Raw genomic sequence first — 27,150 nt, 5'->3', positions numbered from 1 at the left:
GACCCGGGCCCCTATGCCCATGGACGGGATAGTACGTCTAGCGTGATCAGCGGCACCCACGTGGTGAGCGCCGCTGATCGCGGCTGGGTGTCAGCTGATTATCACAGCTGACACCAGGCACTATGTGTCAGGGGCGGTCACGGACCGCCCCAGACACGTTAACCCCTTGCACACCGTGATCAAACATGATCGCGGTGTGCCGGGGGTTAAAGGAAAGCATCGGCAGGGAGGGAGCTCCCTTCGTGCTTCCCTGAGCCCCCCACATCAGCGCAATGTGCAGCGCTGCTGCGGGGGGCTCTTTCCCTGCAGGCCCCCGAATCCAAGATGGCGGCAGGGGCCTTCGGGGGCCTGCAGGGAGCTGGCTTCCTCAGTGCCTGCAAAGCGCAGGCATGAGGAAGTCTGCAGTAGTGCCTGCGACAGATCGCTGATCTGTCACAGTGATCTGTGATGTGACAGATTAGCGATCTGTCACAGGACAGTGATGTCCCACCTGGGACTATGTAACAAAGTAAAGAAAAAATAATAAGAAAAGTGTTAAAATAATTTTAAAAAAATCGCCAAATAAATTAGAAAAAAAAAAATATTCCCCCAATAAATCCATTTTTTGGAAATAAAAAAAAAAACAAAACAATAAAAGTACACATATTAGGTATCGCCGCATCCATAACGACCCGCCCTACAAAACTGTCCAATTAGTTAACCCCTTTAGCGAACCACTTAAAAAATAAAAATAAAAAACGAAGCAAAAAATAATGATTTATTATCATACCACCAAGCTAAAAGTGTAATAACGCGCGATCAAAAAGACGCATATAAATATCCATGGTACCGCTGAAAACGTCATCTTGTCCCGCAAAAAATGAGCTGCAATACAGCATCATCAGTGAAAAAATAAAAAAGTTATAGCTCGCAGAATAAAGCGATGCAAAAATAATTATTTTTTTATATAAAATAGTTTTCATTACATAAAACCACCAAAACATAAAAAAAGACCTAAACGAGGTATTGCTGTAACCGTACTGACCCGAAGATTACAACCACTTTATCAATTTTACCGCACGCGGAACAGTGTAAACGCACCCCCCCAAAAGAAATTCATGAAGCGCTGGTTTTTGTTCATTCTGCGTCCCAAAAATCGGAATAAAAAGCGATCAAAAAATGTCACGTGCCCGAAAATGGTAACAATAAAAACGTCAACTCGTCCTGCAAAAAATAAGATCTCACATGACTCGATGGGTCAAAATATGGAAAAATTATTGCTCTCAATATGTGGTGATGCAAAAACTATTTTTCCAATAAAAAGCGTCTTTTAACGTGCGACAGCTGCCAAACATAAAAACCGCCATAAATAGTAAATCAAACCTCCCGTTATCACCCCCTTAGTTGGGGAAAAATAATAAAATTAAAAAAATGTATGTATTTCCATTTTCCCATTAGGGTTAGGGTTAGGGCTAGGGTTAGGTCCAGGGCTAGGGTTAGGGTTAGGGCTAGGGTTAGGGCTGAGATTAGGGTTAGGGGTGTGTTGGCGTTCGGGTTGGAGTTAGAATTGGGGGTTTCCACTGTTTGGGCACATCAGGGGCTCTCCAAATGCAACATGGCGTCTGATCTCAATTCCAGCCAATTCTGAGTTGAAAAAGTCAAATAGTGTTCCTTCCCTTCCAAGCTCTGCCATGTTCCCAAACAGTGTTTTACCCCCACATGTAGGGTATCAGCCTACTCAGGACAAATTGCAAAACAACTTTTGGGGTCCAATTTCTCCTGTTACCCTTAGGAAAATAAAAAATTGGGGGCAAAAATATCATTTTGGTGGGAAAAAATGATTTTTTTATTTTCATCACGTCCGAGCGTTATAAACTTCTGTGAAGCACTTGGGGGTTCAAAGTGCTCACCACACATCTAGATAAGTTCCTTAGGGGGTCTAGTTTCCAAAATGGGGTCATTTGTGGGGGTTTCCACTGTTTAGGTACATTAGGGGCTCTCCAAAGGCAACATGACACCCGCAGACCATTCCATCAAAGTCTGCATTCCAAAACATCACTACTTCCCTTCCGAGCCCCGACGTGTGCCCATACAGTAGTTTTCTCCCACATATGGGGTATCAGCATACTCAGGACAAATTGGACAACAACTTTTGGGGTCCAATTTCTCCTGGTACCCTTGGGAAAATAAAAAAAATGGTGACTAAAAGATCAGGTTTGTGGAAAAAATACGAATTTTTTATTTTCACGCCCGGGCGTTATAAACTTCTGTGAAGCACTGGGGGGTAAACAAAGTGCTCACCACACATCTAGATAAGTTCCTTGGGGGTCTAGTTTCCAAAATGGGGTCACTTGGGGGGGTTCCACTGTTTAGGTACATCAGGGACTCTCCAAACGTGACATGGCATCCGATCTGAATTCCAGCCAATTTTGCATTGAAAAAGTCAAACGGCGCTCCTTCCATTCTGAGCTCTGCCATGCGCCGAAACAGTCATTCCTCCCCACATATCAGGTATCAGCATACTTAGGACAAATTGCACAATAACTTTTGCAGTCCAATTTCTCCTGTTACCCTTGGTAAAATAAAAAAAAATGAACCTGAAGTATTTTTTTTGTGAAAAAAAATTAGATGTTCATTTTTTTTTAAATATTCAAAAAAATTCCTGTGATGCACCTAAAGGGTTAATAAACTCCTTGAATGTGGTTTTGAGTACCTTAAGGGGTGCAGTTTTTAGAATGGTGTCACTTTTGGGTATTTTCTATCATATAGACCCCTCAAAGTGGCTTCAAATGTGATGTGGTCCATAAAAATATAATGGCGTTGCAAAAATGAGAAATCGCTGGTCAATTTTTAACTCTTATAACTTCCTAACAAAAAAAAAATTTGGTCCCAAAATTGTGCTGGTGTAAAGTAAACATGTGGGAAATGTTAGCTATCAAGTTTTTTGTGTGCTGTATCTCTGTGATTTAAGGGCATAAAAATTCAAATTTGGAAAAATGCGAAATTTTCAAAATTTTCGCCAAATTTCCGCTTTTCTCACAAATAAACGCAAGTTATTTGAATGAAATTTTACCACGATCATGAAGTACAATATGTCACGAGAAAACAATGTCAGAATCACCGGGATCCATGGAAGCGTTCCAGAGTTATGACCTCATAAAGGGACAGTGGTCAGAATTGTAAAAATTGGCCCGCTCATGAACGTGCAAACCACCCTTGGTGGTGAAGGGGTTAAGGTGGCCACTTGCAAGTAGTTCTCCTATTTGATTCTCCTATGAAGAGTGGCATCATGGGCTCCTCAAAACAACTCTCAAATTATCTGAAAACAAAGATTATTCAACATAGCTTTTCAGGGGAAGGATACAAAATGTTGTCTCAGAGATTTAACCTGTCAGTTTCCACTGTGAGGAACATAGTAAGGAAATGGAACAACACAGGTACAGTTCTTGTTAAGCCCAGAAGTGGCAGGCCAAGAAAAATATCAGAAACGCAGAGAAGAAGAATGGTGAAAACAGTCAAGGACAATCCACAGACCACCTCCAAAGACCTGCAGCATCATCTTGCTGCAGATGGTGTCACTGTGCATCGGTCAACAATACAGCGCACTTTGCACAAGGAGAAGCTGTATGGGAGAGTGATGCGAAAGAAGCCGTTTCTGCAAGCACGCCACAAACAGAGTCGCCTGAGGTATGCAAAAGCACATTTGGACAAGCCAGTTACATTTTGGAAGAAGGTCCTGTGGACTAATGAAACAAAGACTGAGTTGTTTGGTCATACAAAAAGGCGTTATGCATGGAGGCTAAAAAACACAGCATTCCAAGAAAAACACTTGCTACCCACAGTAAAATTTGATGGAGGTTCCATCATGCTTTGGGGCTGTGTGGCCAATGCCGGCACCAGGAATCTTGTTAAAGTTGAGGGTCGCATGGATTCAACTCAGTATCAGCAGATTCTTGACAATAATGTGCAAGAATCAGTGACGAAGTTGAAGTTACGCAGGGGATGGATATTTCAGCAAGACAATGATCCAAAACACCGCTCCTAATCTACTCAGGCATTCATGCAGAGGAACAATTACAATGTTCTGGAATGGCCATCCCAGTCCCCAGACCTGAATATCATTGAACATCTGTGGGATGATTTGAAGCGGGCTGCCCATGCTTAGCGACCATCAAACTTAACTGAACTGGAATTGTTTTGTAAACAGGAATGGTCACAAATACCTTCATCCAGGATCCAGGAACTCATTAATAGCTACAGGAAGCGACTAGAGGCTGTTACTTTTGTAAAAGGAGGATCTACGAAATATTAATGTCACTTTTATGTTGAGGTGCCCATACTTTTGCACTGGTCAAATTTTGTTTAAATGCAGATTGCACATTTTCTGTTAGTACAATAAACCTCATTTGAATCCAGAAATATAACTGAGTCCATAGGTTATTAGATATATGAAACTGAAATAGCTGTTGCAAAAACCAAAATTGTTATAAAGAAAAAAGGTTAACATTAATAGGGGTGCTCAAACTTTAACATATGACTGTACCTGTGGGTTTCCTATTTAGGATTACTTATTCTTTTTCCCACAGTACATCTTGACAGGTTTCAGGTTTTTGCAGTGGTTTTGGCATTTACATAGGAGGACCATTATAATATTCATGGTTGCATGCTACATCTGGGCTCAGGGGTGTGATATTGTGACATTTGTGGTCTTGTTTTAATTGTTTTTAATTGTGTGTCTTGTTTCTTTCGTCACCTTCCACGACAGCCATATTGGAGGATGTCTCCCCGCCCTAATGGAGGACAGAAAATGCACAAGAGGTTAAATAACCCTCCCCTTCCTGCTACCACCAGTGTTTTTCCTGTCCCCTATGGGGCCTGAAGAGGTCCTGATAGTGCTGCCGTGGCCGGCAACCGGAGGCACTACAACATCAGAATACCTGTAACCGCCAACGGTCGGGGGGCTCTGCTCTCCTCCGTGGGAAGGCTGCTCCCGTCTCCACTTCAGTGGTACTTGGGACCCTTGCCCGCCCCTCCTACGCTCCCTCAGCGGGGTAAAGCGGGGCAGTGTTGTGCGGCCGGGGTCCTCCTGGAGCTCCCCGGTGTCCTCCTCCCCATGCGGCATGTGATCCGGGCGCGCATGTGCACACCAAAAGTGGCATCGGGACCGGCGCCGAACTTCTGGTTTGCCTTCCACCTGTGTACCAGGTTGGAACGCACGCGTGGCCTGCAGTCACTGGACTGCAGGCGCGGTCCGGGGCCCCAGTCACCGGCTCTTCAGGGCTGAGTGTGACTGCTCTCGTCAGGCAGCCGCTAAGCAGCTTGAGGCGGGCCGGGACCAAAATGGGGCATCGCCGACCCCCACAGGGAGTTACCCGACGGGGTGAGTGTGCAGGGCAACCGCTGAGCAGCTGGAGAATTAGCTGTGGAGAAGGGGTGATTGGAATGACGCCCCCCACCTGTGGACCGAGGGGAGGAGGAGCACACAACATGCTGGATGGACCTCGGTTATTCTAATCCTGGTCTGGGTGCGTCCAGGTAAGGCATTATCCGTACACTATGACAGACTGACCATGGATGGCAACAAACCCTTACTGCCTGCTTCTTCGGAGCCCAGCGTTCACCCTCCTACTATAAGTAGCAGGGTGGGTCCCCCCTTTTTCTGTCCAGGGTAGTCTTTGAGGTTACTTAGTATGCCTTCTCTCTCTCTTATAGGGAGACAAGGCCTCTGACCCTAAAAAGGTGTGTGCGTGTGTGGTTTCAGGCTTCCCTCTTCATATAGGAAGCTTTAATAGCCCTGCACAGATGATGTATTACATACAGAGCAGCCCTCCCTACTGGACAGTATAAAAACTCTCATCACAGAAGTCCAATCTTCTATAGCGACATTTTCTCAGACCCGACACCACAGCCCCCTCCTGCTAGAAGGAAATCGGCACCTGTGGAATCTGACTGACTCGGGCAAAATTGATACCTCTAACTCACAGGAGGCTTGGGAAAATGAGGGTTCCACTTCCACCCCCAGATCTGAAAATACTATTTCTCTTCTGATGTTAGTATGGTGAGGAGGAAGTGGAATTCTCTATACAGGATGAGATGTTTGGGGGAGGTTGAAGCCTAAAATCCAAAGGGGTTTCCCATTCACGGATATATCCAGAATCTGGAGGAATGGGCCCTTCCCAAGAGAGGCTTAGTGTCACCTCAGAATTGAGGAATAGGTTTCCCTTGGACGGAAATTGCTCCTTATGGGAAGTTCCTAAAGTGGACGCACAAGTATCCAGGGTAACTAAAAGAGTGCCTCTGGGACGCCTCCACAACCCTGCTTAAGGCAAATATAGCCTCCCTGTTCCGCTGGTTGCATACGCTGGAGGATCACCTCACTCAGGGGACTTCCAGGGAGAAACCCTTGACTCTCTTTCCCTATTACAAAGCGACAGAGTTCCGAGCGGATACTTCCGCTAAGTCCGTCCGGGTAGCAGCAAAATCTGCGGTCCTCTCCATCTCAGCCAGCTGTGGCTGAAATCTTGGGGATGAGTCTTTACGATTCCCTTTCAGGGAAATTATTATTTGGCTCAGCTCTTGATGATATCCTAGAGAAAGCCACTGATAAAAAGAAGTCACCTCCGGAACAGCCGTTAAGCAGCTTGAAGCCGGGCCCGGACCAGAATGGGAGACCAGCGGGCAATTACACAGGCTTAGGGAACGATCTTTTCGTCCCCCTTCCCGTGACCAGTCCTTCCAGAGAGAATTCAGGGGGAAGGGCAAAACGGGCCAGTGGCCTTATCCTAAAGGAGGTAAGGGCAGAATATTCTTGCCCCAACAACAGCAAGCAATGAAGGTTCTCCGGTCAGGGGCCGACTCTCGAATTTCATATATCGTTGCAATCCATAACCTCAAATCAAAGGGTTATTCGCACCATTTGCGATGGACTGAGATTGAGGTTCGAGAGTCCTCCCCCAGAGAGTATGGGGTACTATAGTGGAGAAATCACACTTCCAGGGGGTATGGCCCCCAGGCATCAGAGCCAGCTCCTCAAATGTGAGAGAACTGAAAGCTGTAGAGGAAGCGTTGAAAGCAGCGTCAACCCTTGTCCAAATCATCATGTACGTGGACAATGCGGCTACAGTGTCCTACATCCGACACCAAGGAGGCACGAAATTCTTCAACCAAAAAATTGGTGGCTGCAAGAATTTTTTCTTGGGCAGAGAAACGTCTGTTGTCCATATCAGCAGGGACGTTCATTCCGGAGAATGGAGCCTAGACCATACAGTATTTTTGTCTCTGGTGTCAGGTGGGGAAATCCTGATGTGGACCTTTTTGCCAGCGGTCAAAACGCAAAGGTGGAAACATTTTTTTTCCCTCAGTTCCACCGACGGAGGATGGGGAGTAGATGCCTTCTCCCATCGGTGGCAGTTCGATCTGGCTTATGCCTTCCCTCCGACTCCCATGATAGCGAGAACACTGCAGAAGATACAGGCAGAACAAGTTGCTACAATCCTAGTGGCTTCCTTGTGGCCAGGGAGAAGCTGGTATGGAGCCCTAGGGAACATGGCTCAGGAAGGCCCAATACTTCTGCCCCTTGTGACCCTCTACTGCACCCAGACCCGCACAGAATGAACCTTGCGGCCTGGCTACTGAAGCTGAAATTCTAAAGGCTGAAGGCCTATCCGAGAATGTGATCCAAACTCTACAAGGCCACCAGCCATTCTAAGCTGAGCGGATTAACGCCATTTATGGGAAGGCCTGGAAGAAGTTCTCATCTTGGTGTTCCCCAAGTGCCCCAGACCCCTTCCATCCTAATATCGCACAGATCTTAGAGTTTCTTCAAGACGGCTTAGTTCTAGGGCTCACTCCTAGTACACTAAAGGTTCAGGTGTCAGTTCTTAATTCATTTTACAATCAAGATCTTGCAAGCCAACGATGGGTCAAGCGATTCATGACCTCAGCAACTAGAAAACGTAATACTAAAAACTGTTTTTGGTAGCAATCACCACCGCAAGGCGCATAGGAGAATTACAGGCCCTTTAAATGCAGGAGCCATTGTTGACCATCATGGAGGATAGCATCATCCTAAGATTAGATCCCTCCTTTATACCTAAGGTAGTCTCAAACTTTCATAGGTTTCAGGACATTGTACTGCCTTCCTTCTGTACAAACCCCTCCAACACAAAAGAAGAAGTCTTTCACACCCTTGACGTCCGTAGAGTAGTTCTCTTCTACCACCAGCAGACAGAATTGAAGGATTGACCAGAATTTATTCATTCAAATTTCTGGTCGGAATAAAGGTAAAAAGACGGCAAAAAATACAATCGCGAATTGGATCAGGCAATCGATCAACCTCACCTTCTCGTCACAGAACATTCCTCCTCCTACATCTCTGAAAGCCCACTCAACCCGTTCAGCATCAACATCATGGGCAGAAATAAGGAACGCATCTTCAGAGCAGATATGCAGAGCCGCCACCTGGTCGTTTGTCCATACATTCACCAGACATTATAGACTAAATTTCAACAGGGATTTAACGTTTGGCAGACGTGTTCTGCAGGCTGTTGTCCCTCCCTAAGAAATTAGCTGTTGGTATTTCTCCGATATGGCTGTCGTGGAAGGTGACTAGAGAAAATAGAATTAGTCTTACCAGTAATTCGGTTTCTAGGAACTTTCCACGACAGCACTAATTTCCTTCCTTATCTGATACTCTTATTGGATGATTCCTGCACTTTGGTGGTAACTATACATGCTAGTGTGCCCAGAAAAAACACTGGTAGTAGCAGGAAGGGGAGGGTTATTTAACCTATTGTGCATTTCCTGTCCCCCATTAGGGCGGCGAGACATCCTCCGATATGGCTGTCGTGGAAGGTTCCTAGAAACCAAATTACCGGTAAGACTAATTCTATTTTTTCTCAATAAAAACATTATTCGTATACTGACTTTTCAGGTATTGAATTGGTGTGCATACCAGTGTTTTGCATGGTCTTTTCTCTTTTTTCTGGTTTCCTGCATCATTCCATGCAAGGTTTTTTGCACCCGTATATTTAGATATTGTCATTTGGTGCACCCTATATTCTCTGCATTGTAGGTGAAAAGAGTCACAATTAAATCATAAAGAAACACGCATTGTTACTCACATTACTGATAGCTTAGCGAAGCCAATCTCCTTAAATAACTTTTCATACCTGTTACTAGTTCTCTGATTTCCAAATCGGTGGTCTTTCGAAGCAGTCGTACTAAGGCTGGAATACCACCACAATTCTTCAGTGCAATTTTGTTATCATCATTTGTTTTTCCATAAACTAAATTCCTCAGTGCTCCACACGCACTTCGATGAACATCTGTCATCCGATTGTCCAGGAGATCTACTAATAACTGGATTCCACCTTGTCTTCGGATCTGTAATACATATTGTCAGAAGTATTTTACATCACAAGGAGACCCAATAGAAATGTACTTATATAGATTCACATCTAAGAATATGTAAAGCTTATATTCATTTTTGTAATGAACTGGGCTATGGCATATAGAATTAAAGAATATTATGCATATATGCTGAAAAGAATAGAAACACAGGGAGCAATTTAATTCATAATAAAATGTATTTTAAAGATCCTATTTGGATATCTAAAATTGATATTCCCTTCTTAGTATAGTAATAAATATTAGAAAGTGGGGTATTTATACTAGATAGAGGCCTGATGCTATTGCATCGGGAGGGCAGTAATGTCGCGATGGGGGCAAGCTTTGCAGTGTGTGTGTGTGTGTGTTGCGTACGGCGTACACAGTGTGTGTGTGGTGTGTACGGCTTATACAGTGTGTGTGGTGTGTACAGCATATACAGTGTGTTTGTACGGCATATACAGTGTGTGTGTGGTGTGTACGGCGAATACAGTGTGTGTGGTGTGTACGTCATATTCAGTGTGTGTGGTACGTACGGTATATACAGTGTGTATGTGCGGCATATACAGTGTGTTTGTGGTGCATACGGCGTATACAGTGAGTGTGTGGTGTGTATGGCGTATACAGTGTGTATGTGGTGTGTACGGTATATACAGTGTGTGTGTGTGGTGTGTATGGCATATACAGTGTGTGTGTGGTACATACGGCATATACAGAGTGTGTGTGGTTTGTATGGCGTACACAGTGTATGTGTGTTGTTGCGTGGCTAAGGGTCCTATAGTTGATGGGAAAAAATGTGTCTCAGAGATGGCTTGTCTCTGTAATGTAAGCCCAGAATGTTTCTTTAGTACACATAAGCCCTAATGGATATCATTATAGTGGTTTGAAAAAAACACTATATTGTAATCCGAATGCTGCAAACTTATTATAGTGGTTTGAAAAAACCACTATATTGTAATCTGAACGCTGCTAACTTATTATAGTGCTTTGAAAAAGCCACTATATTGCAATCCGATACTACAAATATCGGGTATCGGCCGATATTCGCTGTATCGGAATTCCGATACCGAGTACCGATAATTTTTCAATATCGGATATCGGAATCGGAAGTTCCCATAATGCAAAGAGCCACTGCTGTGGCTCTGATTGGCTGCCGAAATGACGTCATCATGATGAGCGTTCTTTGCGCATCATGATGCGCCGTCAGTTCGGGCATTCTGGGGGTTCTGTACCGGCCTGCCCGGGTGTCTGTGCCGGCCTGCCCGGGGGTCTGTACCGGCCTGCCCGGGGGTCTGTACCGGCCTGCCCGGGGGTCTGTACCGGCCTGCCCGGGGGTCTGTACCGGCCTGCCCGGGGGTCTGTACCGGCCTGCCCAGGGGTCTGTGCCTACTGCCCGGGGGTCTGTGCCGACTGCCGGGAGTATGTACCGGCCTGCCAGGGGGTTGTGCCGGCCTGCTGGTGGTCTGTGCCGACTGTCCGGGGGTCTCTGCAGGCTGCGGGGGTCAGTGCAGGCACTGTCCGATGGGACTACAAGTCCCATCGGGCGATGCCTGCTACCATGATGGTGATTGACACATTAGCCAATGATGGGACAGTAGTAGTCCCATCATCCAGCCTATGTGTTGAATGTAAAAAAAAACATACTACATACATGCTACATACATACTACTTACAAGCTACATGCTACATACATACTACATGCATGCAACATACATACATACATATATACCACATGCATGCAACATACATACAACATATATACTACATGCATGCAACATACATATAGACTACATGCAACATGCATACTACATATATACTACATGCATGAAACATACATATATACTACATGCAACATGCATACTACATATATACTACATGCATGCAACATACATATATACTACATGCATACTACATATATACTGCATGCATGCAACATACATACTACATATATACCACATGCAACATACATACTACATATATACTACATATATACTACATGCATGCAACACACATACTACATATATACCACATGCATGCAACATGCAAACTACATATATACCACACATATACTACATGCATACTACATATATACCACATATATACTACATGCATGCAACATACATATATACAACATATATACTACATGCAACATACATACTACATATATACTACCTGCATGCAACATACATACATACAATATATATACTACATGCATGCATACTACATATATACTACATGCATGCAACATACATATATACTACATGCAACATATATAATACATGCATGCAACATACATACTACATATATACCACATGCATGCAACATGCATACTACATTTATACCACATAAATACTACATGCATGCAACATAAATATATACTACATATATACTACATGCAACATACATACTACATATATACCACATGCATGCAACATACATATATACTACATGCAACATGCATACTACATATATACCACATATATAGTACATGCACGCAACATACATATATACTACATGCAACATACATACTACATATATACCACATGCATGCAACATGCATAATACATGCATGCAACATGCATACAACATATACTACATGAATGAAACATGCATACTACATATATACTACATGCATGCAACATACATATATACTACATGCAACATGCATACTACATATATACTACATGCATGCAACATACATACTACATGCATGCAACATACATACATACTACATATATACCACATACATGCAACATGCAAACTACATATATACCACATATATACTACATGCATACTACATATATACCACATGCATGCAACATACATATATACAACATATATACTACATGCATGCAACATACATATACTACATATATACTACATGCATGCAACATACATACTACATATATACCACACGCATGCAACATGCATACTACATATATACCACATATATACTACATGCATGCAACATACAAATATACTACATATATGCTACATGCAACATACATACTACATATATACTACATGCATGCAACATACATACTACATATATACCACATGCATGCAACATGCAAGCTACATATATACCACATATATACTACATGCATGCTACATATATACCACATGCATGCAACATACATATATACCACATATATACTACATGCATGCAACATACAAATATACTACATATATATTACATGCAACATACATACTACATATACACTACATGCATGCAACATACATACTACATATATACCACATGCATGCAACATGCATACTACATATATACCACATATATAATACATGCATGCAACATATATAATACATGCATAAAACATATATACTACATGCATGCAACATACATCTATACTACATGCAACATGCATACTACATATATACTACATGCATGCAACATACATACATACTACATATATACTACATGCATGCAACATACATATATACTACGTATATACTACATGCAACATGCATACATATATACTACATGCATGCAACATACATACTACATATATACTACATGCATACAACATACATATATGCAATATATATTCTACATGCATGCAACATGCACACTACATAAATACCACATATATACTACATGCATGCAACATACATACAACACATATATATATACACACTACATGCATGCAACATGCATACTACATATATACCACATATATACTACATGCATGCAACATACATATATACTACATATATACTACATGCAACATGCATACTACATATATACTACATGCATGCAACATACATACTACATATATACCACATGCATGCAACATACATACTACATATATACCACATGCATACTACATATATACCACATATATACTACATGCAACATACATACTACATATATACTACATGCATGCAACATGCATAGTACATACATACTACATATATACCACATGCATGCAACATACATACAACATATATACTACATGCATGCAACATGCAACATACATATATACTACATGCATACTACATGCATGCAACATACATACTACATATACCACATGCATGCAACATGCAAACGACATATATATCACATATATACTACATGCATACTACATATATACCACATACATGCAACATACATATATACTGCATGCAACATACATACTACATATATACTTCATGCATGCAACATACATACATACAACATATACTACATGCATGCAACATGCATACTACATGCATGCAACATACATATATACTACATGCAACATGCATACTACATATATAGTCATGGACAAAAGTTTTGAGAATGACACAAATATTAATTTTTACAAAGTCTACTGCTTCATTTTTTCTAATGGCAATTTGCATATACTCCAGAATGTTATAAAGAGTGATCAGCCTAACAGCAATTACTTGCAAAGTCAATATTTGCCTAGAAAATGAACTTTATTCCCCAAAACACATTTCAACATCCTTGCAGCCCTGCCTTAAAAGGACCAGCTAACATCGTTTCAGTGATTGCTCCATTAACACAGGTGTGGGTGTTGATGAGGACAGGGCTGGAGATCAATCTGTCATGATTAAGTAAGAATGACACCACTGGACACTTTAAAAGGAGGCTGGTGCTTGGCATCATTGTTTCTCTTCTGTTAACCATGGTCATCTCTAAAGAAACACGTGCAGTCATCATTGCACTGCACAAAAATGGCCTAACAGGGAAGAGTATCGCAGCTAGAAAGATTGCACCTCAGTCAACAATCTATCGCATCATCAAGAACTTCAAGGAGAGAGGTTCCCTTGTTGCCAAAAAGGCTCCAGGGCACCCAAGAAAGACCATCAAGCGCCAGGACCACCTCTTAAAAGTGTTTTAGCTGCGGGATCGGGCTACCAGCAGTGCAGAGCTTGCTCAGGAATGGCAGCAGGCAGGTGTGAGTGCATCTGCACGCACTGTGAGGCGGAGACTCTTGGAGCAAGGCCTGGTCTCAAGGAGGGCAGCAAAGAAGCCACTTCTATCCAGGAAAAACATCATGGACAGACTGATATTCTGCAAGAGGTACAGGGAGTGGACTGCTGAGGACTGGGGTAAAGTCATTTTCTCTGATGAATCCCCTTTTCGATTGTTTGGGACATCTGGAAAACGGCTTATTCGGAGAAGACCAGGTGAGCGCTACCACCAGTCTTGTCTCATGCCAACTGTCAAGCATCCTGAAACCATTCATGTGTGGGGTTGCTTCTCAGCCAAGGGAATGGGCTCTCTCTCAGTCTTGCCTAAAAACACAGCCATGAATAAAGAATGGTACCAGAATGTCCTCCAAGAGCAACTTCTCCCAACCGTCCAAGAGCAGTTTGGCGATCAACAATGCCTTTTTCAACATGATGGAGCACCTTGCCATAAAGCAAATGTGATAACTAAATTGCTCAGGGAACAAAACATAGAGATTTTGGGACCATGGCCTGGAAACTCCCCAGATCTTAATCCCATTGAGAACTTGTGGTCAATCATCAAGAGACAGGTGGACAAACAAAAACCTTCAAATTCAGACAAAATAAAAGCATTGATTTTGCAAGAATGGACTGCTATCAGTCAGGATTTGATCCAGAAGTTGATTGAGAGCATGCCAGGGAGAATTGCTGAGGTCCTGAAGAAGAAGGGTCAACACTGCAAATATTGACTTGCTGCATTAACTCATTGTAACTGTCAATATAACCTTTTGCTACTCATAATATGATTGCAATTACTGTATATTTCTGTATGTGATAAAAACATCTGACAAACACACATAAAAACCAGAGGGCAGCAGATCATGTGAAAATATAATATTTGTGTCATTCTCAAAACTTTTGGCCATGACTGTATACTACATGCATACTACATATATACCACATATATACTACATGCATGCAACATACATACATACAACATATATACTACATGCATGCAACATGCATACTACATATATACCACATGCATGCAACATACATACTACATATATACCACATGCATGCAACATACATACAACATATATACTACATGCATGCAACATGCATACTACATATATACCACATATATACTACATGCATGCAACATACATATATACTACATGCAACATGCATACTACATATATACTACATGCATGCAACATACATACTACATATATACCACATGCATGCAACATGCATACTACATATATTCCACATATAAACTACATGCATGCAACATACATACATACAACATATATACTACATGCATGCAACATGCATACTACATATATACTACATTAAAAACACACATGTGACATGCACAATGTGAACAAGTCTGTTGGACCATGTTCACACCACCCTGACTGAAACACAAACAAAAAGCACAGAAAAAACAGCAGTGCTTCAATACGGGTTACCTTGACGTTGGTGAGGCAGCTTGGTATACATTTTTTTGCAAAAAAAACATATCGACTAAATACCCTGTGTTTGTTATTACCTTTTATCAGCACTTGCTGACTACTGTTTTTTGTCTTATTGCAAGGTATTTTTGCACATTTGTCATTCTGTGCTTTTTGTTTGTGTTTCAGTCAGGGTGGTGTGAACATGGTCCAACAGACTTGTTCACATTGTGCATGTCACATATGTGTTTTTAATCCAGTTTTTTTCGTGCTTTTGCATGATTTGAGAGACCCCACCCCTCTCTTGTGTGACATGCACATAAGGAGCTGTCTTGCATCACGTGCCCATACCAGAAAGCGCCTGTCTTAATCCTGCTCATTTAGACACTGTTCATATGTTCAGGTTTTAAATACATTAGATAGGGACTGCTTCAATACGGGTTACCTTGACGTTGGTGAGGCAGCTTGGTATACGTTTTTTTGCAAAAAAAGTATCGACTAAATACCCTGTGTTTGTTATTACCTTTTATCAGCACTTGCTGACTACTGTTTTTTGTCTTATTGCAAGGTATTTTTGCACATTTGTGATTCTGTGCTTTTTGTTTGTGTTTCAGTCAGGGTGGTGTGAACATAGTCCAACAGACTTGTTCACATTGTGCATGTCACATGTGTGTTTTAAATCCAGTTTTTTTTCGTGCTTATGCGTGATTTGAGAGACCCCACAGTGGCGGAGGAATACAGTGCGGAAGGATACCTACCTCCCGACACTGGTTTCCTGGAGCCCGTAGAGAACGGTAGCATCAGCTGATGCTGCTGTTCTCCACGCAAGATCGTCGTGGGACACTCGTGGACTTCTGCAGATCAGGGGTAAGTATATTGGTGGTTTATTATTTTAATATTTATTCCACATATGACAATGGCTTCGGGGATCAAAGTGACAAGTGATGGTGAGTATGTACTCTGTTATATGTACTGTATGTCTACATGTATGTTTTGTATGAATGTATTGTATGTAGTATATATGTATGTTGCATGTAGTATATATGTTGTATATATGTAGTATGCATGTTGTATGCATGTAGTATATATGTTGTATATATGTAGTATATATGTAGTATGTATGTTGCATGCATGTAGTATGCATGTTGCATGTAGTATATATGTATGTAGTATGCATGTAGTATATATGTAGTATGTATGTTGCATGCATGTAGTATATATGTTGTATGTATGTTGCATGCATGTAGTATATATGTGGTATATATGTAGTATGCATGTTGCATGCATGTGGTATAGATGTAATATGTATGTTGCAAAAAGTTTTTTCTAATATCTAATCTGTGTCTCCTCCCATTCAGTTTCATCCCATTGCTTCTAGTCTTTCCTTGTGCAAATGAGAATAAAGTTGATCCTTCTACAATGTGACAGCCCTTTAGATATTTGTAGACAGCTATTAAGTCTCCTCTCAGTCTTCTCTTTTGCAAACTAAACAATCCCAAATCCTGCAACCTTTCCTCATATGACAGGGTTTGCAGACCGGTCACCATTCTGGTTGCCCTTTTCTGAACTTGCTCCAGTTTGTTGATGTCTTTTTTAAAATGTGGTGCCCAAAACTGGACACAATATTCCAGATGAGGTCTGACCAAAGAGGAGTAGAGGAAAATAATGACTTCACGTGATCTAGACTGTATGCTTCTGTTAATACATCCTAGAATTGCATTTGCCTTTTTTGCTGCTGCATCACACTGTTGACTCATATTCAGTCTGTGATCTATTAGTATACCCAAGTCTTTTTCACATGTGCTGTTGCTTAGGCCTATTCCTCCCATTCTGTATATGCTCTTTTCATTTTTATTGCCCAGATGTAGCACTTTGAATTTTTCCCTGTTAAAAACCATTCTGTCAGTTGCTGCCCACTTCTCCAGTTTATGTATGTTGCATGTAGTATATATGTTGTATTCATGTGGTATATATGTAGTATGTATGTGTTTTGCATGCATGTAGTATATATGTAGTATGCATGTGGTATATATGTAGCATGTATGTATGTTGCATGCATGTAGAATCATAGAATCATAGAATCGTAGAGTTGGAAGGGACCTCCTGGGCCATCTGGTCCAACCCCCTGCTCAAAGCAGGATTCGCTAAATCATCCCAGTTAGATGTCTGTCCAGCCTCTGTTTGAAGACTTCCATTGAAGGAGAACTCACCACTTCTCGTGGCAGCCTGTTCCACTCATTGATCACTCTAACTGTCAAAAAGTTTTTTCTAATATCTAATCTGTGTCTCCTCCCATTCAGCTTCATCCCATTGCTTCTAGTCTTTCCTTGTGCAAATGAGAATAAAGTTGATCCTTCTACAATGTGACAGCCCTTTAGATATTTGTAGACAGCTATTAAGTCTCCTCTCAGTCTTCTCTTTTGCAAACTAAACATTCCCAAATCCTGCAACCTTTCCTCATAAGACAGGGTTTGCAGACCGGTCACCATTCTGGTCGCTCTTTTCTGAACTTGCTCCAGTTTGTTGATGTCTTTTTTAAAATGTGGTGCCCAAAATTGGACACAATATTCCAGATGAGGTCTGACCAAAGAGGAGTAGAGGGAAATAATTACTTCACGTGATCTAGACTGTATGCTTCTGTCAATACATCCTAGAATTGCATTTGCCTTTTTTGCTGCTGCATCACACTGTTGACTCATATTCAGTCTGTGATCTATTAGTATACCCAAGTCTTTTTCACATGTGCTGTCACTCAGCCCTATTCCTCCCATTCTATATATGCTTTTTTCATTTTTATTGCCCAGATGTAGTACTTTGCATTTCTCCCTGTTAAAAACCATTCTGTTAGTTGCTGCCCACTTCTCCAGTTTATTTAAATCTTTTTGAATCCTCTCTCTCTCTTCTCTAGTATTAGCTATCCCTCCTAGCTTTGTGTCATCAGCAAATTTAATCAGTTTACCCTCAATTCCTTCATCTAAATCGTTGATAAAGATGTTGAACAATACAGGGCCCAGGACAGAGCCCTGTGGTACCCCACTTGAGACATTCTTCCAACTGGATGTGCAGCCATTTACGACCACTCTTTGGGTCCGATCACTAAGCCAGTTATGAATCCACCTAACAGTTGCCTTGTCCATTCCATACTTAGTCATTTTTTCAATAAGGATTGTATGAGAGACTTTGTCAAATGCTTTGCTGAAGTCAAGATATACTATATCTACAGCATTTCCTTGATCCACCCAATCAGTAATACCATCATAGAAGGAAATTAAATTAGTCTGACATGACTTATTAGTTACAAACCCATGCTGACTCTGTTTAATCACTTCATTCTTATCCAGGTATTGACATACATGTTGTTTAATAATTTGTTCAAAGATCTTTCCTGGTATAGAAGTCAGACTCACCGGCCTATAGTTGCCTGGGTCCACCTTCTTCCCCTTTTTGAAGATAGGAACAACATTTGCTCTTCTCCAGTCTTCTGGCACTTCTCCTGTTCTCCAAGAATTTTCAAAGATTATGGAGAGGGGTTCAAAAATTTCTTCTGCTATCTCCTTCAGTACTCTGGGGTGTAATTCATCTGGACCTGGAGACTTGAATTCATTTAGGTTAGCTAAGTGTTTCCTCACTATCTTTCTGTTTATAGATATCCTGGATTCTTCTATTCCCTTAATAGGACAGTGAATAACAGTTGATGTTACATTTCCTTTCTGAGAGAAAACAGATGCAAAATAGGAATTTAAAAGTTCAGCCTTCTCAACATCCTGTCTTACCATTTCATCATTTTCATCCTGTAAAAATCCTATAGCATCTTTGACTTTTCTTTTACTTTTGACATATCCCCAAAATCCTTTATTATTGCTTTTGACATCTCTTGCAAGCCTCAATTCATTTTCAGCTTTAGATAATCTGATTTGTGCCTTGCAGGTTCTGCAGACAGCATTATATTCTTCTTTAGATATGCCTCCTTCTTTCCATTTTATAAACATTTTTTGCTTCCTTTTTAGCATGTGCTTAAGTTCTGTGTTCATCCATCCTGGTTTCCTTAAATGCTTCCTATTCTTCCCTCTTTTCGGAATTGTTAACAACTGTGCTTTGAGAATTTCATTTTTCAAGATTTCCCATCCTTCCTGGACATTTTTGTCTTTAAGGATATCCAGCCATTGGATCCCTCCAATTCTCTTTCTGAATCCCTTAAAATCTGCCTTTCTGAAATCTAACCTTGACGTCTGAGTCTTCACAGGTCTTCCGCCTCTAGTTATCCAAAATTCTAAAATAGCATGGTCGCTACCTCCTAGGGTCCCAGCCACTTTTACCTCCTCAACCATTTCCTCCCTGTTTATAAGGATTAGATCCAAGGTAGCAGTTCCCCTTGTTTTCTCCTTTACCTTTTGGAAGATAAAGTTGTCAGCAAGAGAGGATAAGAATTTCCTTGACCTGTTAGTTTTGCCTGAGAGAGATTCCCAACAAATGTCTGGATAGTTGAAATCTCCCATGACAACTATGTCATATTTTTTGGAGAACTTGGCCATTTGATGCATAAAGAGTTCATCCATATCTTCAGCTTGCACAGGCGGCCTGTAGTAAATGCCTACAATGGTGTCCTTTCCATTGTTCTGTCCTTGTATTCTTACCCAAACAGTTTCCACAGAACTCCCAGTCTCTGAAGCTTCAATCTCTGTGCAGATATACGCATTTCTAACATACAATGCGACACCCCCTCCTCGTTTATCAAGTCTGTTTCTTGCAAATAAGTTGTATCCTTCTAGTCTTGTATTCCAATCATGTGTATTGTCCCACCAAGTTTCAGTGATTCCAATGACATCATATTTCTTTTCCTGTGTTAGTAGTTCCAATTCTCCTTGTTTGTTGCCCATGCTTTGTGCATTAGTATAGAAACATTTTAGTTTGTGATTGGTTTCTCTTTCTCCAATATTTTTTTTAATTAGATTCTTTCGTCTTTGTTCTTCCTTTCCACTTCTAATAGCAGAGTTCTCAGTAGCATTTGTCAGGTGTATGGCTTTTTCTGGTCTTTTGCTTCCCTTCCCATGTTGTTCTAGTTTAAAGCTCTCCTTACAAGTGTATATGTAGTATATATGTAGTATGTATGTTGCATGTAGTATATATGTATGTTGCATGCATGTAGTATATAAGTGGTATATATGTAGTATGAATGTTGCATGCATGTGGTATATATGTATGTTGCATGGATGTAGTATATATGTGGTATATATGTAGTATGCATGTTGCATTCATGTAGTATATATGTATGTTGCATGCATGTAGTATATATGTGGTATATATGTAGTATGCATGTGGTATATATGTAGTATGTATGTTGCATGCATGTAGTATATACACTCACTGGCCACTTTATTAGGTACACCATGCTAGTAAGGGGTTGGACCCCCTTTTGCCTTCAGAACTGCCTCAATTCTTCGTGGCAGAGATTCAACAAGGTGCTGGAAGCATTCCTCAGAGATTTTGGACCATATTGACATGATGGCATCACACAGTTGGCGCAGATTTGTCGGCTGCACATCCCTGATGCGAATCTCCCGTTCCACCACATCCCAAAGATGCTCTATTGGATTGAGATCTGGTGACTGAGGAGGCCATTTGAGTACAGTAAACTCATTGTCATGTTCAAGAAACCAATCTGAGATGATTCGAGCTTTATGACATGGCGCATTATCCTGCTGAAAGTAGCCATCAGATGTTGGGTACATTGTGGTCATAAAGGGATGGACATGGTCAGCAACAATACTCAGGTAGGCTGTGGCGTTGCAACGATGCTCAATTGGTACCAAGGGGCCCAAAGAGTGCCCAGAAAAAATTCCCCACACCATGACACCACCACCACCAGCCTGAACCGTTGATACAAGGCAGGATGGATCCATGCTTTCATGTTGTTTACGCCAAATTCTGACCCTACCATCCGAATGTCGCAGCAGAAATCGAGACTCATCAGACCAGGCAACGTTTTTCCAATCTTCTACTGTCCAATTTCGATGAGCTTGTGCAAATTGTAGCCTCAGTTTCCTGTTCTTAGCTGAGAGGAGTGGTACCCAGTGTGGTCTTCTGCTGCTGTAGCCCATCTGCCTCAAAGTTCGACGCACTGTGCGTTCAGAGATGCTCTTCTGCCTACCTTGGTTGTAACGGGTGGCAATTTGAGTCACTGTTGCCTTTCTATCAGCTCGAACCAGTCTGCCCATTCTCCTCTGACCTCTGGCATCAACATGGCATTTCCGGCCACAGAACTGCTGCTCACTGGATTTTTTTTCTTTTTCGGACCATTCTCTGTAAACCCTAGAGATGGTTGTGCGTGAAAATCCCAGTAGATCAGCAGTTTCTGAAATTCTCAGACCAGCCCTTCTGGCACCAACAATCATGCCACGTTCAAAGGCACTCAAATCACCTTTCTTCCCCATACTGATGCTCGGTTTGAACTGCAGGAGATTGTCTTGACCATGTCTACATGCCTAAATGCACTGAGTTGCCGCCATGTGATTGGCTGATTAGAAATTAAGTCTTAACACACAGTTGGACAGGTGTACCTAATAAAGTGGCCAGTGAGTGTATATAGTATGCATGTTGCATGTAGTATATATGTTGTATATATGTTGCATGCATGTAGTATATATGTGGTATATATGTAGTATGCATGTTGCATGCATGTAGTATATATGTAGTATGCATGTTGCATGTAGTATATATGTAGTATGCATGTTGCATGCATTAGACAAAGGACAAAAGAGGACAACTGGAGGACATATGCAAATAGCAACCAAAGTGCAAATAGTGCAAAGTGCAAATCAAGCAGTCTAGCCACAGTCAAACCCAGTTCCAGAATAAACCATTACTTATATTCATAATTTACAGAGAATAAGGAGGTAAATAGAGCGCCTAAAAGGACTTATCAATAAGGGGTAAGAGAGGCTGTTCCTATATATAGGGAAACAAAGGGGAAATTCCCAACACTATCAGACATTGGGGAGACGAGCTGTCCGCCCAGTCATCCTGAATCTTTCAGTGAGGTAATGTTATGTTGGGAAGTAACCCTTTCAGGGTTGGCTGTGTGTATGTCTGACAGTGTTGGGAATTTCCCCTTTGTTTCCCTATATATAGGAACAGCCTCTCTTACCCCTTATTGATAAGTCCTTTTAGGCGCTCTATTTACCTCCTTATTCTCTGTAAATTATGAATATAAGTAATGGTTTATTCTGGAACTGGGTTTGACTGTGGCTAGACTGCTTGATTTGCACTATTTGCACTTTGGTTGCTATTTGCATATGTCCTCCAGTTGTCCTCTTTTGTCCTTTGTCTAATAAAGATGTTTAATACTTTAATACTATGGATCTATAGTCGCATTTTTCTGTGGTTCTCCACATTCCTCACATTGTAAGTTTTTAGCAATTGATCCTTGATGGTCGGTCTCTGCTGCACCTGTGTGTCAATTTATGACATACAGGATGCAATACTATACCGTTGCTGTTGTGTTATGTTGCATGCATGTGGTATATATGTTGTATGTATGTTGCATGCATGTAGTATATATGTGGTATATATGTAGTATGCATGTGGTATATATGTTGTATGTATGTATGTTGCATGCATGTGGTTTATATGTAGTATGCCTGTAGTATATATGTATGTTGCATGCATGTAGTATATATGTGGTATATATGTAGTATGCATGCATGTGGTATATATGTTGTATATATGTATGTTGCATGCATGTGGTATATATGTAATATGCATGTAGTATATATGTAGTATGCATGTAGTATATATGTAGTATATATGTATGTTACATGCATGTAGTATATATGTAGTATGCATGTTGCATGCATGTGGTATATATGTAGTATGTATGTATGTATGTTGCATGCATGTAGTATATATGTAGTATGCATGTTTGTAGTATGTATGTGTGTAGTATGCATGTAGTATGTATATATGTAGTATGCATGTTGCAACTTGTAGCATGTATGTAGTATGTATTTTTTTTTTTGTACATTCAACACATTAGCCGGATGATGGGACTACTACTGTCCCATCATTGGCTAATGTGTCAATCACCGTCATGGTAGCAGGCATAGCCCGATGGGACTTGCAGTCCCATCGGACGATCCTGCACAGACCTCCGCAGCCTGCACAGACCCCCGGACACTCGGTATAGACCACCGGAAGGCCGGCACAGCCCCCCCGGCAGGCCGGTACAGACTCCCGCAGCCTGCACAGACCCCCGGAAAGTCGGTACAGACCAATGGCAGGCCGGCACAGCCCCCCCGGCAGGCCGGTACAGACCCCCGCAGCCTGCACAGACCCCCGGACAGTCGGTACAGACCACCGGCAGGCCGGCACAGACCCCCGGCAGTCCGCACAGACCACCGGGCAGTTGGCAAAGACCCCCGGATGGTCCGTACACCCCCCGAGAGGCTGTACAAGGACAGAAAAGACTTGAATGGGACTTCCGGTATCAGAATCGGCGATAACCGATACTTTTTTCATATCGGGCCGATACCATCCGATCCGATATTTTAGGGTATCGGATGGTATCGCTCAACACTACTGCTAACTTATGCTTTTTCTTATTATTATTATTCAGTTGATTTCCGCAATTAATGCGGCCCGAACTGCTACACGCACAGACTCCGTTGAGGTGTCGTTTTCGAAGCCAGCGTCCACGAGTGGTGTGCTAAGTATTTTTCGTGTCGATCGGATTTGTAGTTTTTGCGCAATTTGCGTTTGAAATTTTTTTTCCCCGTCATTGGAATGCACTGTCTCAATGCTGAATTGGAAACTTAAAAAGTGCCCTGAGGCGATTGAAATGGCAGTTAAGCTCATTGATATGCGCAGGCACACCCAGAAACTATGCCAACGCCTAAGAACATCACATGACGCCCCCAGGACAGAGCTTCTGACAAATATCAGCTCTTAAAGCGAAACCTACAGCACAAATGCAAATCTAGCTTAATCACATGACGCATGCCCGAGAGAGAATGTGCGCCAAAGTGCGCCCCCGCCCACCAAATCGGACCCTGAGGGGCTCCGCCCACCAAATCGGATTCTGAAAGGCCCCAACCACCAAATCGGACCCTGACGGGCCCTGCCCACCAAATAGGACCCAGAGGGGCCCCGCCCACCAAATCAGACCCCGAGGGGCCCCAACCACAAAATCGGACCCTGAGGGGCCCCAACCACAAAATCGGACCCTGAGGGGCCCCAACCACAAAATCGGACCCTGAGGGGCCCCGGCCACAAAATCGGACTCTGAGGGGCCCCACCCACAAAATCGGACCCTGAGGGCCCCCAACCACAAAATCGAACCCTAAGGGGCCCCGGCCACAAAATCGGACCCTGAGGGGCCCCAGCCACAAAATCGGACCCTGAGGGGCCCCAGCCACGAAATCGGACCCTGAGGGGCCCCAACCACAAAATCGGACCCCGAGGGGCCCCAACCACAAAATCAGACCCTGAGGGGCCCCACCCACAAAATCGGACCCTGAGGGGCCCCACCCACAAAATCGGACCCTGAGGGCCCCCAACCACAAAATCGAACCCTAAGGGGCCCCGGCCACAAAATCGGACCATGAGGGGCCCCAGCCACAAAATCGGACCCTGAGGGGCCCCGGCCACGAAATCGGACCCTGAGGGGGGCCGGCCACGAAATCGGACCCTGAGGGGCCCCAACCACAAAATCAGACCCTGAGGGGCCCCAACCACAAAATCGGACCCTGAGGGCCCCCAACCACAAAATCGGACCCTGAGGGGCCCCGGCCACGAAATCGGACCCTGAGGGGCCCCAACCACAAAATCAGACCCTGAGGGGCCCCGACCACAAAATCAGACCCTGAGGGCCCCCAACCACAAAATCGGACCCTGAGGGGACCCAGCCACGAAATCGGACCCTGAGGGGCCCCACCCTCAAAATCGGACCCTAAGGGGCCCCACCAACAAAATCGGACCCTGAGGGCCCCCAACCACAAAATCGGACCCTAAGGGGCCCCAACCACAAAATCGGACCCTGAGTGGCCCCGACCACAAAATCGGACCCTGAGAGACCCCGGCCACAAAATCGAACCCTGAGGGGCCCCGCCCTCAAAATCGGACCCTGAGGGGCCCCACCCACCAAATCGGACCCTGAGGGGCCCCGCCCACCAAATCTGACCCTGAGGGGCCCCGCTCACCAAATCAGACCCTGAGGGACCCCGCCCACCAAATCGGATTCTGAAAGGCCCCAACCACAAAATCAGACACTGAGGAGCCCCGGACACAAAATCGGACCCTGAGGGGCCCCACCCAAAAAATGAGAACCTGAGGGCCCCCAATCACAAAATCGGGCCCTGAGGGGCCCCAACCACAAAATCGGACCCTGAGGGGCCCCGGCCACAAAATCGGACCCTGAGAGACCCCGGCCACAAAATCAAACCCAGAGGGGCCCCACCCACAAAATTGGACCCTGGGGGCGACGCCCACCAAATCGGACCCTGAGGGGCCCCGGCCACAAAATCGGACCCTGAGGGGCCCACCCACAAAATCGGACCCAGAGGGGCCACACCCACAAAATCGGACCCTGAGGGGCCACACCCACAAAATCGGACCCTGAGGGGCCACACCCACAAAATCGGACCCTGAGGGGCCACACCCACAAAATCGGACCCTGAGGGGCCACACCCACAAAATAGGAGCCTGAGGGATCCCGGCCAACAATTCAAGCCCTGCGGAGCCCAGGCCAAGGAATCAGATGCTGAGGGGCCCCACCCACCAAATCAGACCCTGAGGCCAAAGTGGCCCCTGAGAGGCACATACAGTTAAAATGGATCCTGAGTTGAAAGTCTTGCAGGGGCAGCAGGCAAGTCTCTCTGAAAGGGGCAGCCCGGGCACCATTTCAAACCACTATCTGTACTTCCTTCAGGAAATACACATCTAGTATTATTATTACTATTCAGATGATTTCTGCAATTAATGTGGCCCGAACCGCTACACGCACAGACTCCGTTGAGGTGTCGTTTTGAAGCCAGCGCCCACGAGAGGTGTGCTAAGTATTTTTTGTGTCGATCGGATTTGTAGTTTTTGCGCAATTTGCGTTTGAAAATTTTTTTTCCCGTCATTGGAATGCACTGTCTCAATGCATTTGAATGGGAAACTTAAAACGTGCCCTGAGGCGATTGAAATGACAGTAAAGCTCATTGATATGCGCAGGCACACCCAGTTACTATGCCAATGCCTACGAACGTCACATGACGCCCCCAGGACAGAGCTTGTGCCACATAATGTCAGCTCTTAAAGCGTTTCGCTTTGGGTTTCATCACATGACGCATGCCCTTGAGAGAGAATGTGCGCCAAGTGCGCCCCCGCCCACCAAATCGGACCCTAAAGGGCCCCCCTCACCAAATCGGACCCT

The 27,150-nt window shown here is 43.3% G+C and overlaps 1 protein-coding gene across 6 annotated transcripts in view; it reads right to left on the bottom strand.

The window, feature by feature from the left end:
- Positions 1-27,150, bottom strand: part of CTNND2 (catenin delta 2) — a 3,465,616-nt gene that overhangs the window by 2,083,461 nt on the left and 1,355,005 nt on the right. For all 6 annotated transcript variants that reach the window (XM_073587627.1, XM_073587626.1, XM_073587628.1 and 3 more), the window contains one exon: positions 9,150-9,363. In XM_073587627.1, the coding sequence (XP_073443728.1) occupies positions 9,150-9,363 (214 nt within the window). The remainder of the gene's footprint in view (positions 1-9,149; positions 9,364-27,150) is intronic.

The sequence above is a fragment of the Dendrobates tinctorius genome, unplaced genomic scaffold (genome assembly GCF_039654945.1).
Source record: "Dendrobates tinctorius isolate UK_male_01 unplaced genomic scaffold, ASM3965494v1 ptg000100l, whole genome shotgun sequence".
NCBI lineage: Eukaryota > Metazoa > Chordata > Amphibia > Anura > Dendrobatidae > Dendrobates > Dendrobates tinctorius.
The sequence above is the reverse complement of the archived record's forward strand: the minus strand, read 5'-3'. Positions and strand labels throughout refer to the sequence as shown.